We start from the raw sequence: 17,648 nt of genomic DNA, 5'->3' as shown, positions 1-17,648 counted from the left end.
CTACAGTGGCTCACTAAAGGCCTCCTGCATGATTCCTCATGGCATGGCCCCAATGACATGAGAAAGTCCTTGGTTCCAAAAGGGTTTATTTTCATGGCGGATGGTAAATGGATCTGGATGTACCTCCCCCCCCCATGAAACTCAGAGCAGACCTGAGTTAAATAGGGAGGGAGAAAGGTGGGAGGGTCTGGGGGAAAATGCTTAATTGGCTCCGCCCTCTGGCCTTCATTAGTATGTAAATCTCTCTAGGGATTGAGGCCTGTAGTCAAGCCCTCTACCTGTGCACTTTGGGAGGGGCTGTAATGGCCTATGTGACTGAACATTGTAGATCCATGGAGACTAGACTGTGTGTCAGGACCCTGGGTTCTGGGGACATGGCTGAACACCTGCCGTTTCTCCCTTGGAGTCTCGGGGTTCCAGACCCATGCCCAGCCAAGAACCAAGATACCCTTATGCAGTCCCACATGACATGTGAGCATTGACAGTGGGGACAGCATGTGAGGAAGATGTCACATTCCATCTGCAGTTAGGAAGCAGAGAGAGATGAACACTGCTGCTCAGCTGGCTCTCTTTTAAATCAGTCCAGGACTTAACCCTGGGGAATGGTATAACCCACCTTTAGAATGGTTTTCCCACCTCAACTAACATCATCAGATGATTAATCCCTCGAAGGCTAGCCCAGAGGTTTCTCTTCAGTGAGTCTAGATCCTGACAAATTTATAATCAGTGTTAGCCAACATACTGCTGCAGCCAGGACTATGCTGACACCAGATTGTTCGTGGGGTTGAGACAGAAGGGAAGGCAGGCCAGACACATATACTTACATTAAGGTGGGTACCACCCATTCATCAGAAACCAAGGGGTAAAAAGGAATGCACCCTGTTTACTCACCATGACCGCATCTCTGCTCTCTGATCCTGCAGGCTTAGCCTTCGCGATGCTGGCAGCTGTGCCTCCGGTGTTTGGCCTGTACTCTTCGTTTTATCCCGTTATCATGTACTGTTTCTTCGGAACCTCCAGACACATATCTATAGGTAAAAACATATATTGGATAGCCTAGCCTAAAACTCTTCTTCCAAGCTTTGCGATATGCTTGTTATCATTGCTTAGTAAGCCTTTTCTGACTGTGTACCCTTTCATTGTTCTTGTGTCATTGTTTCAAAAATGCTTCTGCACTCTGCTGAGGCGGTGTGTCGGTAGTGGAGCACTTGCCCAGACTGGGTTCATTCTCCAGCAAAGAAAAAGCACGTGTATGTTCCCTCTTCTTCCTCCTCTTCTTATTCCCCCTCTCACTTCTCTAAGATTTCAAAAATTAATAGCATTCTTATAACCTTGGGTTGATTAAATGGGCAATTTTCTTGTATAAAAGCGATAGCTGAAATCTGTAAAATGAAATTAATGCTTTATTTTATAACACACTTGGCTTGTGTCTGCTTTCCTTCTTGTTTGTTTTAATAGTGATACTCAGGGTTTCTAATCACGTTGAGTGTACGTGCATCTTCATCAGAGTCTAAGCTTCGAGTTCCACATGTCCTCTCTGCAGTGCATTTAGAAACAGATGCACGTGAATTTAATTATAGTATCAGATCTTTATGAGGCTACCAGCAGCAAACAAACTCATACAGTATTTCAAATATCTATTGCTTGGAAACAAATGCCACCCAACTTTAGAAGCTTATATTGAATATCACTTTTTAAAATATAAATTTAAAATTTTTATGTAAATAGTATTCATGAAAACAGTCATTTTACTGTCTCTTCTAGACCCAAGAGGTCAGCATTTCAGAAGGACTTACCCTGGCAACTCCTTCTCTCTCCTAACTCCTCCCTTTCTTCTCCCTCTCCTCCCCTTCATCTCTTGTCCATGTGGTCCACATGGCCTTGCTAGAGCTTTCTCACACATGGTGAGCTGGTAAGATGGTTCAGCTGGTAAAGGAGCCGTGGGCTGTTCCACCCTCATCCCAGTTCCTAAATAATGACTCAGAGGAGTATTTATGTTCAATATTTAGGCCATAAGCTTGGGCTTGTTCCCTAACTAGCCTGTAACTTATATAACCTGTTTAAATGATTCTACGTCTGCCACATGACTGGTTACTTCTCCTCAGTTTCATGCATCCAACTTTCTCCAAAGTGGGGAGGGGGAATCTTTCTCCTCTTATTATCTCCCAGAGTTCCAATCTCTCTACTAGAACTCCTACTTTCAACTTCCTGCCTTTTGCTAACAGGCCATCAGCTTTTTATTGACAGCTGATGCTCCATTCAGTGCTCAAGAGATTATTCCTACATCTGTCTCTGTGACTGATGACCTGAGTTCAATCCCTGTGACCCACTAGAAGGAAAGACCTGAGTCCCCTAAGTAGTCCTGTGACTGATGCACATGAGCTATGAGGCAAAATGGCTTACTTCTTTCTCTCATATTGGTGTAGTGTGTGTGTGTGTGTGTGTGTGTGTGTGTGTGTGTATGTGTGCACATGTGCAGAAATATACATACATGTGTCCAGAGGTGAATGTCAGTTGTCTCTCTGCCTTATATCTTGAGGCAAAGTCCTTCACTGAACCCAGTGTATACTGACTTACTGGAGTAGTTGACAAGTGAGCTGTAAGGATCCGTTCATCTTTACCATCCCCTCCCCCAGCACTAGGGTTCAAGCGAGATTCCATGTGGCTACTATAGATCCTAACTCAGGTCCTCAAACTGGCAGTGCAGACACATTACCTACTGAGCCATTCCAAACCCTGCAGCATCACTGTGGGGCTCCCTGCAAATGCTACAGACAGCCGACAGAGAAATGGTCCACATGAGGCAAGAAGGAAATCCGGTTTGGCATGACTTAGTTACCAAAACTGGTTCAGATTTCTAGAGTCTAACACTAGGAAGTTTATTTTAGATATATTTAAGTACAGTACAATTTGGTAACAATTGTTAAGTAATTAACCACTCCACATGTACAATAAAGATTAAAATATGGCTACATCAAAACTCTTTTGCAAAGTACATGTGACCTCTACCATGAAGATGAGTTCTACAGCTTAAGTGCCTAGCATCTGGTATGTTCTCAGTCATATAGATAGCATAGAGGTCACTAGGCTACACAGTACATGTGACATCTCCTCTAACTATTGACTAAGAAGCAAAGTTCAAGATAAAAGTCTAGACTTCTGGGTAAGTGTAATATTTAAGGAGGATTCAGATGTGGCCCAGCCCTACAGATAGTACACATTACCAGGCTATTAACAACATCCACTCCCAGCCTTCTGGGTGGGAAACAGATATATACATCCCTTCTGTTGAAAAGACAAGCCTGCATGCCTCTCATTCCTGTTTTCTCTGGTGCTTATCTGAGAGCATGCAGATCTCAGAAGTCACTCAGGGTACCCTGCTGCTTCCTTCTTCTGGTTAAAGTTAAGTTATAGGCCCCCTGAGCAGAGATCATTCCTGATGACCACATCGGAGCTAGTGGCTTCATTCCTTGAGCTTCTAAACAGAGCTCACGCCTGCGTCTCTGTTTCAGGTCCTTTTGCTGTTATTAGCTTGATGATTGGAGGTGTGGCTGTCCGGTTAGTACCAGATGATATTGTCATCCCAGGAGGAGTAAATGCAACCAACGGGACAGAAGCCAGAGATGCATTGAGAGTGAAAGTGGCCATGTCTGTTACCTTACTTTCAGGAATCATTCAGGTGAGACTCCATTGTGGGGAGATGAACTCTGTGTGTTCATCTATGAAATGCCTATTGAATTCTCTTGGCTGGTCTCATTATGTGTGGGCAGAGGCAGACAGCAAAACTCCAGACCTGGGGATTCGAGATGCTTGAAATACCTGCTCACTGGATGCCTTAGCTACTACTAAGAAAGCCTAGTGAGTTTCTCTTGAGTGTTCTGAAAGCAAAACAAGTTTGAAGGAGTGGGTGGTAGTCTGAGGACGAGGCCATCTCAAGCTTGGAGGCTTGGAGGCAACGGCATGTGTATGAAGCATGGTATGCAAGAGTGAGACCCTTCCAGCAGGGTAGAAGCACGGGCAAGGTTTGAGGGACACAGGCCATTACAGATTTAGCATCATGTTCTTTATAACCAGTGATCTGTTAGCTGCCACAGGCACAAGCCTACAGGATTAGGAATTGACCTAGAGAAAAATGCACTCGTGTTCTGTTGGTTGTCATTTCCTAACTCTTCGTGCCATTTGTTTGTTTCTCTGTCATTTTTTAAAAACCTAGTTTTGCCTAGGTGTCTGTAGGTTTGGATTTGTGGCCATATATCTCACGGAGCCATTGGTGCGAGGCTTTACCACTGCAGCCGCTGTACACGTGTTCACCTCCATGTTAAAATACCTGTTTGGGGTCAAAACAAAGCGGTACAGTGGGATCTTTTCAGTGGTGTATGTAAGTAAGCGATGGTACTGGCTCCCCACCCCCTGTCTGCTTCTATGTATCTTTCACCTTCAAGGCTTCAAAAGAGAAGACTTAGTTATTCTAAGGCTTTCTGGGAAGACCACTGCAACTCTGGTCAAACCTGACCTCCACATTGTAGCTATATGATTCTAACTGATTCAGAAGGAATTTGTTCTTAGGTTCCTATCAGTGGTTGCACCAGTCACTCTAATTAGGTACAGAGATAGACAGCTTTTAAGAGTAAATTATGTTCTTTTGGGGGAAGTGGGTTCGAATAAATAACTTATAGATATAATAAGCTGGGTGTGGTGCTGTATGCCTTTAATCTCAGCACTTGGAAAGCAGAAGCAGGCAGATTTCTGTGAGTTTGAAGCAAGCCTGGTCTACATAGTGACTTCCTGGTCAGCCTTAGCTACATAGTGAGATCGCCTCAAAAAAGAAGCAAATAAAAGACATAATTGGAAAGTACATCTCTTTTAAAGGCTGTTTATTCAAGCAGGCAAAAATAAGTAAGGCTGTAAATGGTTTAACTAACTTAAGTAATTAGATTAATAAATCATGTATAGACTATAAACTACAGAGAAAACAAAATGGTTTGCAAGTGCATAGTAAAAATAGAAAGCTGATTATACAAAGTTGATAACAAATTCTTAAAATTCAACTTTTTTTCACACAATGTAATATAGCTAAAAATCATTAACAATATAGTTCTCTAACTCCTGAATGGGGAATGGAGAGATGTCTCAGCTTTTATGAGTACTTGCTACTGTTGCAGAGCACCAGGGTTCAATACCTAGCACCCACCCACATCAGGAAGCATAACTGCCTGTATCTCCAGCTCCAGGAGATCCAACATTCTCTTGTGGCTTCATTGGGCACACACAAACATGAACACACACACAGACAGAGAGGAGGTGGGGAGAGAGAGCATCTAAAAACAAAACAGCTACTACTACTACTGCTGCTGCTGCTGCTGCTACTACTACTACAAAACCTGTATGTTTAGAATCCAAGAAAAAAATGCATCTCTAAATGGCCACTGAAGCAACTATAGCCAGTTGAATACTACAAAGGACATTTTCAGATCCTCAGCTGGAGCCTCTGCAGGCCTTTATATGGCAGGCCCTTCTCTAGGCCTGATGATGAACCGAGCAGACACAGCCTTGACCCTGTTGGAGCTGGCAGTCCAATGGGAAAATAGTTGTGGTGACCCATGAGTCGCACAAACGTTCAGTTCATTACAAGTATGTTGAGTACTATAAGAAGGGGAACAAACAGACACCTGTAGACTGGGATTCTGGGACAGTCATTTTGAGGTGGTGACATTTCAATTTGAATCCTCAGTTGATAATACTGGAATCAAACTGTAAAGATATCCCATAAGTTATTAATTTCTTGTGATAGTTGGAAATATCTCATACTCTGAGACTTCTCAAAATGACTTGTCCCAGAGAACGTGCAGGCTGCACTTACAGGAGCCCTAGGCTGTGCAGCCCAGGTATGCTGGCCTCTCTGCTTTGTTGGGTATCAGAGGAAATGATTATATTTGGGGTATCCAGACCACAGCCCTAAGATATAACTAAGTGACTTTCTTCTCTTCCTCTCCTGGACTTCTTTCTAAACATCATTACCCGGCTCCAAACCCTGCCTGGCGTCACTATCATCTTCTCGTGACAGTTTCTAAGTCGGACTTCTAAACCTTTGCTGTGTTTTTACCTCTGAAGTATTCTGCAATGTTTACCCTACTTCTTTTGTGATGCTCACAAGTCAGCCCCAGGGCTCTTTTTTTCTGAATTTTATATGAGCTCTATTCAGATATTAACATATTAAAACCACCATAAGCCTTGGATGGTGGAGCGTGCCTACCCTGCCACTCTAGAGGATCAAGTTCACGATCACTGTGAACTCCATAGTGAGCACCTGTCTCAGACAAAACGACAATAAACCTATAATGTTGTTGGATAAGAATTATGAGTATAGGGCTGGAGAGATGGCTCAGCGGTTAAGAGCACTGACTGCTCTTCAAGAGGTCCTGAGTTCAAATCCCAGCAACCACATGGTGGCTTACAACCATCCATAATGAGATTGGATGCCCTATTCTGGTGTGTCCGAAGACAGCGACAGTGTACTCATAAATAAAATAAATAAATAAATCTTTAAAAAAAAAGAATTATGAGTATAAAATTGTATGATTAGGTAAAGATAAATGCCTCCTAACCTGTAGAAAATATAAGGAGAAATGCTTCACCCTAAAGCCTTTCAGTTAGTGCTAAGAGTTGAATCCAGGGCCTGGGGCATGCCAAATATATACTCTACCACTGAATTTTACTTGTTACCTACTTCTAAAATATTTACTGAATACCCCAACTCACATTGCTTTTAAATTGAGGCTCATTGGAATTTTTTGGATTTTTTTTTCTTTACTGTGATAAACTGTACGTAACAAGAAGCTAGGCTGAAGAGATGCCTCGGTAGTTAAGAGCATTTTCTGCCCTTGTAGAAGATTTCTAGCACTCAAATAATACCTCACAATTGCCTATCACTCCAGTGCCGGGAGACTCAATGGCTACTTCTGACCTTCACGGGGTCCCGTATGCTATGCACTTTGTTCAAATACATACACCCAGGCATACACACAGACTCATCAAAAATAAGTATTTTAGAAGTACATAACAAAACATATCTCCTTGTTCACCTGATTTCTAAATACACAGTGTGCTAGGATTAGGTGTATTCTTTTGGCCACACAGCTGTGATGACCCTCCATTCTGGAACCTTCCCACTCATAAGGTTCCCACTCCTTTCTCTCCCAGCCCCACCAGCTTCTCTCACCCCTGTCTCTGTTGACTTCCTGCCTGGGGACCTCACATGTGTTGATTCGTGCAGTCCAGGAGCTTGATGTAAACCTCCAGTGTTCACTGTGTTACAGAGTACAGTTGCTGTGTTGCAGAATGTTAAAAACCTCAACGTGTGTTCCCTAGGCGTCGGCCTGATGGTTTTTGGTTTGCTGTTGGGTGGCAAGGAGTTTAATGAGAGATTTAAAGAGAAATTGCCAGCGCCCATTCCTCTAGAGTTCTTTGCTGTAAGTACGTGCAAGGCGGTGGCCTGTTCAGCCCTGGGATCGCGCGCACCTGATCCTATAGGGGATTCTGAAGAGAGTGATGGAGAGACAAAGAGCTGAAGGGTCCTCGTTCCTGTTCTGCAAACCAACTAAAAAAAATTGTCAAAAGAAAAATGCAGTGAAATGTAGATGTAGATGACTTTTAAAACCTGAGTGTAGATATACATAAATGCATGTTTTAACATTGGTTACCTATGAAAGGTTCGAATTTGGGTTTTTTTTTCATTATCTGTTTATTTTTTTAAATATCACACATTATTTTAACCATAACAATTTCAATACCTTTACTTACTTTAATAAAGTGACTTCCACTTTGAAAAGTCAAAAATCTCCCCAATTTTCTTTGTTTTCCGGTACTTCTCAGCTGAAAGAAAATACCTCATGGCCTCACATAAGTCAAGTCCAAATATCTTACAATACATTCATGACTGAAAAATTAGTACCATTTTAGAAAGAAAAAAAAGTTTGTATAAATTGAAATAAACAATACCAGGTCCTTAAATGACCGCAATGGTTTATTCATGGATGTGTGCATGGCGTGAGCCTTGCACAGCCGCAGCCATGGAGTCAGAGTGAACACTATTCTTGTACTCCTCTTCACGGAGAGCAACCGTAGAGCACCCAGGTTGTGTGAAATGTAACATTAGCAGAAGGAACGTGGTCTGAACTGATGTTCAAACTGTCAGCTGCCTCCAACTAGGAGTCTGCACAGCTGTTTCTCTGCAGCCTTTAAAATCCTCAGTGGCTTGCTCAGTGGATTCCTGAGTTGAAGTTTGGAACCCACAAATTTTTTAAAAAAAATAACAGGTGTCAACCTGTACATGCCTATAAACCCAGCACTTGGGGAGCTGACTCAGGAGGATCATGATTTCAAGGCTAGCCTGGGATACATAGGGAGAATTTGTTTTCTTAAAAGAAAGAAAAGAGCAACACAAGTAACATATATTTGATACAAATTTAGAAGCAGAAAAGCTCTGGCTGCAAAACCAACTTTCTAATATGGCTCACAACCAATATCTTTTTTTTTTCTTTTATTCTGTGCTTGGACTCTCACTGGGGCTTTCTGTGCTAGGAATGTGTCTGCCCTGAGCCACGTTCTGGACCTTTCTTAGAAACTGAAAAGGCAAAAGAGACCTAACAATTTCAGAACCTCTTCCGTGGCTGGGATCGGGTGCAGAAGTCCAGCTTCTACTTAGAACACCAAGAGGTGTGGGGAAGCTTTGCCAGGCAAAGGGCAGTGAAGCTCGCTGAGGACGTAAACGATACACATGGTTTTTCCTACACTGGGTACCAGTTCTGCCCACTGCCCAGATTCCTCTTAAAGATCCCTTTTGGTTTTCCCGTGGAGCGGTTCTCCACAACGATCATTGAAATTGCGGTCTTTCAATAATACCTTCATGGAGCATTTTAAACCTCTTTCCTAGGGGTTGAGATGGCCTGACATCTTGAGTTCTATCCCCAAGACCCACATGCTAGAATGAAAAAAGTGACTCCCCAAAATTGTCCATATCAAGTTCTTACCTATGCATTCCACAGGAAAATAGAAAATAAAACATTCTGGAACATTTGAAGACAGGGTCTTCATGGTTCTTTTTAAGCATGCCGTTTACTTTTTATTAAAAATTTGTTTTGAGTCTTGCATTCTGTGCTACATCTCTTCATGTCAATAGGAAAATGATGGTTTAGTAATGAGTTAGTACCAGCATAAAAGCGAGACTCAAATTGTATTTGTTCTGTGACTTTAAATATTCTAGGTGTCCCTCCAGTTTAAGATATACAACAGATTCCATTCAAGTTGACAGCTATAACTGCCCCACCAATACAGAGTCATTTCACTGGAGGGAGCCAAAGATACTGACCAGTTCCTCTGAGTTTGCTGTGTCTGACAGACAGCAACTAGACCTTACCAGGAGTTATATGGAGGCCATCCCTGGAGGAGCTGCCTATCCCTGGAGCCCTCCCTCTTTCTCTTCTGGATAGCCTATCCCAAAAGTTATAGAAGCTATAGTTACCGAGGCTAAAGCAAGTAGCTATCACACCTTCTGCCATATTTGTCTGCTTGAAGGTTGTGCTTTGTAATTCACATAAATCTAGATTCTGACCATGCAGCTTGGCCTCACGAACACCACTCTAAGTGACATACTATGTGTGTACTCTGAACCTGAAGAAAACAGCTATGTGCCACTCTGGGAGGCTTCTGGCCATGCCCACACTGCTGTCCTGGAGGCAGGGACAGTAGTAGAAGGATTCTAAAGCAAATGTGGGTTTCATGATGACAGGTGATATTATCAACCTCACCTCACAGATAGTATGGCCCCAAACCCAAGGCCAGTACTAGTGATGGCCTCCTCCAGCTGCTGTCAACTAATCAATTGCCTCAACTGGGAACAGAGTGTAAATAAAAGAAATGGATTCTGGCCTTGAGCTCTAGGGCCCTTTGTGGGGCAAAGTCATCAAGAGAAGTTAACTAGCAGCTGAAGATCCCCCTCGTAACACTGAGAAGTGAGAACAGATTTCCTGTTTGACCAATTCCTTGAGCTTTTGTTGTGTGTTCGCATTTGGCTCTAAGCTGTGCTTGGTTTTGTGTCTGTCCTAGGTGGTGATGGGGACTGGCATTTCTGCAGGGTTTAACTTGCATGAGTCCTACAGCGTGGATGTCGTTGGAACACTTCCTCTGGGGTAAGAAAACAGCTGAAGAGAAGTGAGAGAACGACTCTAATATTGCATGAAAAAATCATCCTTTCTACATATATCAGACAGCTGGAGATTTTATAGGCTTGAGTGTGTGCGTGTGTGTGTGCATGTGTGTGCATGTTAGTTAAAACTTGAGGCAGCTGGAAGAAATAACACAGACCTTTAATCACAACACTCAGGAGGCAGAGACAGGCGGATCTCTGTGAGTTCAAGGCCATCTAGGTTTACATAGCAGGTTCCAGGACAGCCAGGGCTACATCGTGAGACCCTGTCTGGTGGGGGTGGGATATGGAATAGCAGCAGAAAAAAATTAAATATTTATTTTTAACCATTTTTAAAAAGATTGTGTGTGTGTGTGTGTGTGTATACATGTTCAGGTATCTATGGAGGCCAGAAGAGGGTTTTGGGTTCTCTGGAGTTAGTGTTGTAAGAGATTGTGAGACACTTAATATGGGTGCTGAGAACCAAACTCCTAACCTTTGCAGGGTCATCAAGCACTCTCAACCCCTGAGCCATCTATCCAGCCCCACTAACCTCCTGTAAATACACAGTTCATAGCATTGACCGTATTCACAGTGTAAAACAGATGTCTGTGCACGTTCATCTTGCAGATCTGAGCTCTTTAGTTATTAGACACCCACACCTTTGTTCTCCGTCTCATAGACCCTGGTAACTGCAAGTCAGTTTTTTGTTCCATGAATTTGACTGTTCTAAATATCTTTTTTTAATCAATGATCATACAGTTTTCGTGTTTTGGGGGATTGGCTTATTTCAGTTGGCTTAGTGCCCTCAAGGTTTATCCATAATGGGACACGGGACAGCATGTTCTTCCTTTTTCTTTTCTTTTTTCATTAATGTATTTACTCACTTTACATCCCTATCACAGCCTCCATCTCCCAGTCCCACTCTTACAAGCCCCTCCCCCACTATCCCCTCCCCTCCTCCTCTGAGAAGACAAGGTCTACCATGGGTACCAACCTGCTCTGGCGTATCAGGTTGCAGCAGGACTAGGCACACCCTTTCCCACTGAGGCCCGGCCAGGCAATCCAGTTACAGGAAAGGGATCCAGTGGCAGGCAACAGAGTCAGAGACAGCCCCTGATCCAACTGTTAGGGGACCACATGAAGACCAAGCTGCACATCTGCTATACACCTGTAGAGAACCTAGGTCCAGCCTTTTATGCTCTTTGGTTGGTAGAGCAACCTCTGTGAGCCCCCATGGGCCCAGGTTATAGTTGACTTTGTAAGTCTTCTTGTGTGGTCGTTGACTCCTCCAGCTCCTTCAATCTTTTCCCTGATTCTTCCATAAGACTCCCTGAGTTCTGCCTAATGTTTGGCTGTGGTCTCTGCATCTGCCTCTCAGGAGACAGTCATGCTGGGCGCCTGTCTGCAAGCATAGCAGAGTATCATTAATAGTGTCAGGGGTTGGCTCTCTCTCTCTCATGGGGTGGATCTCAAGTTGGGCCAGTCATTGGTTGGCCAATCCCTCAATCTCTTCTCCATTTTTATTCCTGCATACCTTACAAGCAGGACAAATTTTGGATCGAAGGTTTTATTGGTGAGTTGGTGTCCCACTCCCACCACTGGAAGCTCTGCCTGGTGACAGGAGGTGGCCACTTCTGTTCTTCCCTTTTCAAAGGCTTAAATGATATTCCACTGTGTGTATCCCCTATACTGTGTTTCTCTATTCACTCTTCAGTGGATAATCATTTGTATCCACTGCTTAGCTATTGTGAATAGCTCTACCCAGGGCACAGACTTGTAGATCAATCTTTCAGTAGTTCTCTTGGGATTACCCAATTTGATGATTAATCTCAATTATCAACAGGATGGAATCTAGAATCATCTGGGAGACGGGCCTTTGGGCATGGGGATTTTCTTGATTAGATTGAGGTAGGAAGACCTGCCCACCGTGGGAGGCACCATCCCCTTTGCTGCAATCCTGGACTGTATACAAAGTGGAAAGTGGGCTACAGACATGACTCATCATCTTTGCCTCATGACTGCACCAGCAATGGGACTAACTACCTCAATTTCCTGCTGTCTTGAATGCCCCATCATAGTGGACTATACCTGAGCTACAACAAAATAAACCCTTCCTTAAGTTGTTTTTTATTAGACTATCTTATCACAGGAACACAACAGAAAAAGTAACTGAGACACTGGATGGTATTTTGAGTTGTTTTTAAGGTTCTCCATACTATTTTCTAGAAAAGCTGCCAGATTTTTCAATCCTACCAACAGCAGGGAGTAAGGTTTTTCTTGTCTTAAAGAAAACCATTGTTTAAAATCTCTTCTTGTGTGACACAGGGGTTTAGAACAAAAAGACCTGAATTCTAGCCTGGGCTTTTTAGCTATGTCTCCTTGTTTAGCTGTGTATCCTTAGGCTGTCATGTTCCATCATGCTGTGTCCAACCAGGAGTCTCCAGGAAGGCAGAGAGGCAAAGCATTTCACAGACAGACCTCCACTGAGCCAGGACTTTAGGCAACGCTTCTAATTATGGACATCAAAACAGAGTGGGTTTCATGAGCATGTTTTTTTTTTTTTATAATGACTCAGGATAAAAGGATAATAAAGTAATTACTTGGTTTTCAATTTAGACTGAGAACTTTTTTTTTTTTTTTGGTTTTTCAAGACAGGGTTTCTCTATGTAGCCCTGGCTATCCTGGAACTCACTCTGTAGACCAGGCTGGCCTCGAACTCAGAAATCCGCCTGCCTCTGCCTCCCAAGTGCTGGGATTAAAGGCGTGTGCCACCACCGCCCGGCTAGACCGAGAACTTGTAAGAATACTTTTATATCCACCATTCCATTTGAGACTTGTAGTAAGCCTATTGACAATACGTCACCGCCTCGGGTTTTTTTGTGAAAGCTCACTTATCCTCATTTATTTGACAACTGATTACTTAATGCCTACCATGTGCCAGGGACATGGCAGTTACAAACACACAGACAAAACATTGTCCTTACCTGCTGAGAGCTCTGTGGACACAACAACCAATCAGCAACAGGGAGCAGTGAGGTAGAAAGCTGAGAAGACAGGGGAGGGAGAAGGCGGGCTCTGCTTTCAGGGGGATTCCAGGGAAGCTGACATTTGAGAGTCCTAGAGACGCCTCAGTGGCTCGCTGCTGCGTCGCAGCCTGGCTCCAGAGCCAGGTTCTCTGATGCCTCTCCTGTGTTCTTTCCATTACCTCATATGGACTCTCAAACCTTGAGTTCTGTGATAAACATTCATCTTTGATTGGATCCAGCAGATAATCCTATTCAGTTACTAGTTACAAATAATTTAATTAAACAAGAAAGCCTTACAGTTAAATTTCTCCTTTAAAGAAACAATCAAACAGACACTGATCGGTCAACATTCATGTCGGTGACTCCCCCTGACGCCTGTCCTCCCCTATGGCCCTGTACCAGGATGCACAGCAACTCCTTCCATGGGTGGGAGTTAAGCTTTAAAAAGAAGAGCAGTTTTACCTTCTGAAGCTTGGGTGCTCTGTGTGTCCTGAAACTTATGAAGAGCCAGGGAGGTGTCCAAATGTGGTAGAGTGCACCTGCACGCCAGCACTTGAGAGGTTGTGGTAAAAGGGAAGTGTGGGGCTAGCCTAGCCTATGCAGTGAGTCAGGAGCCAGCCCCAACAGCTAGCTGGCTGGCATCTTTCCTCATGGCTTCTCCAGCTGAACAGCCAAATCTCTTTTACATTATTCCTCAGGGAAGAAAAGCAGAGGAACACCCCCCCCCCAAGCCTTATAAGGCCTCAAGTGACATCACTTCCTCTATTCTGTTGGTCAAGTGTGTTATCGCTACATTTTTGGATCACTATGACCAAAACACCTAACAGAAAAAAAATAGGAAAGGAAACAGAAAGAAAGCAGCTCAGGATCACGTTGACTCAGAGTTTAGGTCATCGATGCAGGTAAAGTAGGGTGGAGGAGCAGTGGGAGCACCCATTGACTCCACAGGTGGCAGCAAGCTAAGCCAGAGCACAGGAGAGAACCAAGGGGTGCAGATGACCTTCAAGGTCCTTTCCCTGCCTCTTCCTCTCTCCAGGCCCTATCTCCTAAAAGCACATGGTGGCCTTCGAAGAAATGCCAGAAGCTATGGGCTGAGGGTTCAAAACGAGCTACGGGGGTGGGGGTGGGAGGACATTGCAAAGTCAAACCCTCACAGCTTCTTGCATGATCAGTTTAGAGGCAGGGAAACTGACCCGACTGCACATTACTTGTTGTCACAAGTTTTCCCATCTAGAACTTTGGTGGAAGCTGCAATGACCTGAAACTACTGCGTTCTGGGTGTCTGCAAAAACCAGCACCACGTACATAACACCAAGTTGTGCTGCCCACCTTAAGAAATACCCGGGCTGCCTGGAGCACGGCCACAAGTAGCCTGGGCAGTGCCTGCACAGCTTTTCCTAGGTAGCCTCACTGAAATGAAGGCACCCCTTTCATCTTTCTCTTTTGAAAAGGAAGTTTCAAATTTGCATTCTAATGCCCCGGAGCCTTCAGGGAGAGGGGTCTGGCTTTCCTTTTTTTCCATCCCTAGGTCCCCTGGCCTTTTTCTCTTTAACTGCAGAATTGTCTTTACCATTGTAACCACATCATCTGCACCTGCTTTATCTGTAGCTGCTCTAAAGGCACTCTCTGTCCTTCCCTGGCCAATCTGCTTGTGTGTTTATCTAAATTCTCAGTAACTGGCTAAAAGCAGTAAGTAATAACTTTGCCTCAGCTGAAATGTTCCAGTGTTTTGAAGCTTCTCCCCCCCCCTTATGTCAATTAACCCATTACCTTCGCATTCAGCCTCATTCATAGTTGCATGACATGGACCCAAATATCCCGATTCTTGGCCAAATGTAACCCAAAGCACCTCTAGCCCAATTCTCTTTAGAGATCTTCTTCCCATCTGAAGCCTCATGAGCTCTCCCTTCATGCTCGCATTTCTATCCAGATTTTGGACTTGCAAACTCCCAGCAGAACCAACCAGGAAGCTCTTGTTAGCCTTCTAGGATTTATCAAGGCCAAGCTTCAAACTCTTCCATATTCCTCCCCAAAGTCAGTTCTAAGGACCCAAGTAGCACAGGGTCAGGTCTGTCATGGTGACATCCGTTTCTTCTGTACTTTGTTGTTTGGTTGGTTGGTGGGTTGGTTGGTTGGTTTGGCTTTTGGTTTTTGGTGTTTTATGACAAGGTTTCTCTGTGTAACAAGCCCTGGCTGTCCTGGATTTACTTTGTAGACTAGGCTGGTGTTGATCTGAAAGAGATCTGCTTGCCTCTGCTTGGCCCATGATAGGATCAAAGGCATGAGCCACCATGCCTGGCTCTTGCATGCTTTGTAACTGTGATCAGGTTACCTGGCAGATACAACATAAGGAAGGGGAAAACTGTTTTGTCCCTCTCACTTCCATTATATTGGGACAGGCATGGCAGAGAGGTTCCATCTACAGCAACAAGAGCTGAGACAGTGACTTCTCACAATGGACCAAGAAGCAGGGAAGCCGAGGCCAGAACCAGGGGTAGAGAGAGCTTTTCAAAGGCCTATCCCTGCTGACCTGCTTCTGCTGGCCAGATGTGGTATAGGTACAGTCCCCATATACTCATGTGTATGAATGCTTGTCCCTTAAGGAGTGGAACTACTAGGAGGTGTGGCCTTGTTGGAGTGGGTGTGGTCTTGTTGGAGGAAGTCACCGTGGGGACAGGCTTTGAGGCCTCCTATGCTCTAGCTACATCCAGTGTAGATCACAGTCTCATTCTGCTGCCTATGGATCCAGATGTAGACAGAACTCTCAAGTACTTCTCCAACACCATGCCTGCCTGCATGCCACCATGTCCCATGGTGATAGTGATAAATCTCTGAACCTGTAAGCCAGCCCCAATTAAATGGTGTCCTGTGTAAGAGTTGCCTTGGTCATGGTGTCTCTTCACAGCAATGGAACCCTGAGACACCAGGCCTCACCTTTAAAGGCACCAGAGCTTTCAAACTGGTGCCACAAATGGCAATGACTATTCAGAAGATGGCCTGTGGGAGGCATGGCATATACAAGCCATAACAGCAGATCTGAAGGCCAGCCGAGAGTCAGTAGAAAGCCACATCTAGATGGAGAAGTAGTTATACCTGCAAGCGTGAGAGGAATGGCGGGTGGCTGGGTCTGAAGCTAACTTACTTATGCATGCTTAGCAATAAGGCCTATTTCCCTTCCCTTCCTTTTCTCCTTTCCTTACGCCAGGGTTTGAACTTGTACTATGACACAGTGTGAAAACATTGGTGTGAAAAAGACAAGTTATCCATGGTTTTGTGTTCTTAATGGAAGAACTGATTGGGCTCACACAGTTGTTTAACTAAAGTCTGGGTCTGACAATGCCTCATTCACAGATCATGAGAAATAGTTAAATAAGCTAGCAGCCAGCTCAGAGGACTTCCCACACAAGTGCATGATAATTGGCTTACCTAGCAGTTAGGTGAGTGTTACAGTTATTTAACCCAACACCTTGAACTAAGCAAGATGCATCTCGGAATACCCACTGCTACTTATAACACCGAGGGGACTCCCTACCATGGTACTTTAGGATAGGTGTTCCAAACCACAATATTGAAAAATGCTGGGCTCCCCTTTGCACGGTTTCAGAAGCCACACTTTGGGGTTGTCCTCCAGTTCCCATTCGAGACCTGAGGAGAAGGAATATCTTTTCTGTGTTAGAGCTCAGATGAAGGGACAATGAATGACACAGAGAGAGCAGAGGAAGACTCGAGTATGTTACCAAGGCAGAAATTCTCCCCTGAAGCAGCACTTGTCCAAAACACTCCCTACCCCAAACCAGGTTCAGGTGTCTCTGTATCTGAGTGCTCCACCAACTCTCTCTTCCTAGTTTGGAGTCTTACCTACACCTGTCATCAGGCAGAAGGTTACTCTGCTATAAATAACTGGACACCCAATCTATAGAGATGACTCCTCCCACAGAAAGCTGCCCTGCAGCCTGGACCAGGAAGAGATTGGGCAGCAGGAGGGCCCTTCTTGTTGCCACTTAAGAATCAACAGGGTCATTTCATGAGCAGATAAAACACTCTCCCTGCTCTGATCCCCTCTGTGTGCTTGCTCACCCCCTAGTGGTCACAGTGCTCGAGTTAAAGTCACCTTGGCTTTTCAGGCTACTCCCTCCCGCCAACCCAGACACCAGCCTGTTCCACCTGGTGTATGTGGACGCCATTGCCATAGCCATCGTTGGATTTTCTGTGACGATCTCCATGGCCAAAACCTTGGCAAATAAGCATGGCTACCAGGTTGATGGCAATCAGGTAAAAATGATCTCTTTCCCATGGATGTTTCACGGGGGTTCGAGCACCAAGCTCTGCTTCAGACAGAAAGGGGGCTAGCTTGGTAGAAAAGCCTTTACACTGATGCTGGATATATCTGAAGCATGTATTTGATACCGCAGTGTATTCCTCTCCCATTCTCTCCC

The 17,648-nt window shown here is 44.4% G+C and overlaps 1 protein-coding gene across 5 annotated transcripts in view; it reads left to right on the top strand.

Moving 5' to 3' along the window:
• Nucleotides 1-17,648, top strand: part of Slc26a5 (solute carrier family 26 member 5) — a 38,300-nt gene that overhangs the window by 6,306 nt on the left and 14,346 nt on the right. For 4 of the 5 annotated variants that reach the window (XR_003714125.1, XR_003714124.1, XM_028789160.1 and 1 more), the window contains exons 3-8: nt 924-1,034; nt 3,513-3,679; nt 4,214-4,378; nt 7,317-7,469; nt 10,105-10,187; nt 17,337-17,484. Coding sequence is in view for 3 of the 5 variants with exons in the window: in XM_028789160.1 (XP_028644993.1) it covers nt 924-1,034; nt 3,513-3,679; nt 4,214-4,378; nt 7,317-7,469; nt 10,105-10,187; nt 17,337-17,484 (827 nt within the window). In the remaining 2 variants the exon portion in view is untranslated. The remainder of the gene's footprint in view (nt 1-923; nt 1,035-3,512; nt 3,680-4,213; nt 4,379-7,316; nt 7,470-10,104; nt 10,188-17,336; nt 17,485-17,648) is intronic. The other variant, XM_028789161.1, reaches the window with a different exon arrangement.

The sequence above is a fragment of the Grammomys surdaster genome, unplaced genomic scaffold (genome assembly GCF_004785775.1).
Source record: "Grammomys surdaster isolate TR1022 unplaced genomic scaffold, NIH_TR_1.0 125793, whole genome shotgun sequence".
In the NCBI taxonomy this organism is placed as follows: domain Eukaryota; kingdom Metazoa; phylum Chordata; class Mammalia; order Rodentia; family Muridae; genus Grammomys; species Grammomys surdaster.
This window is presented reverse-complemented; position numbering and strand designations above follow the sequence as displayed.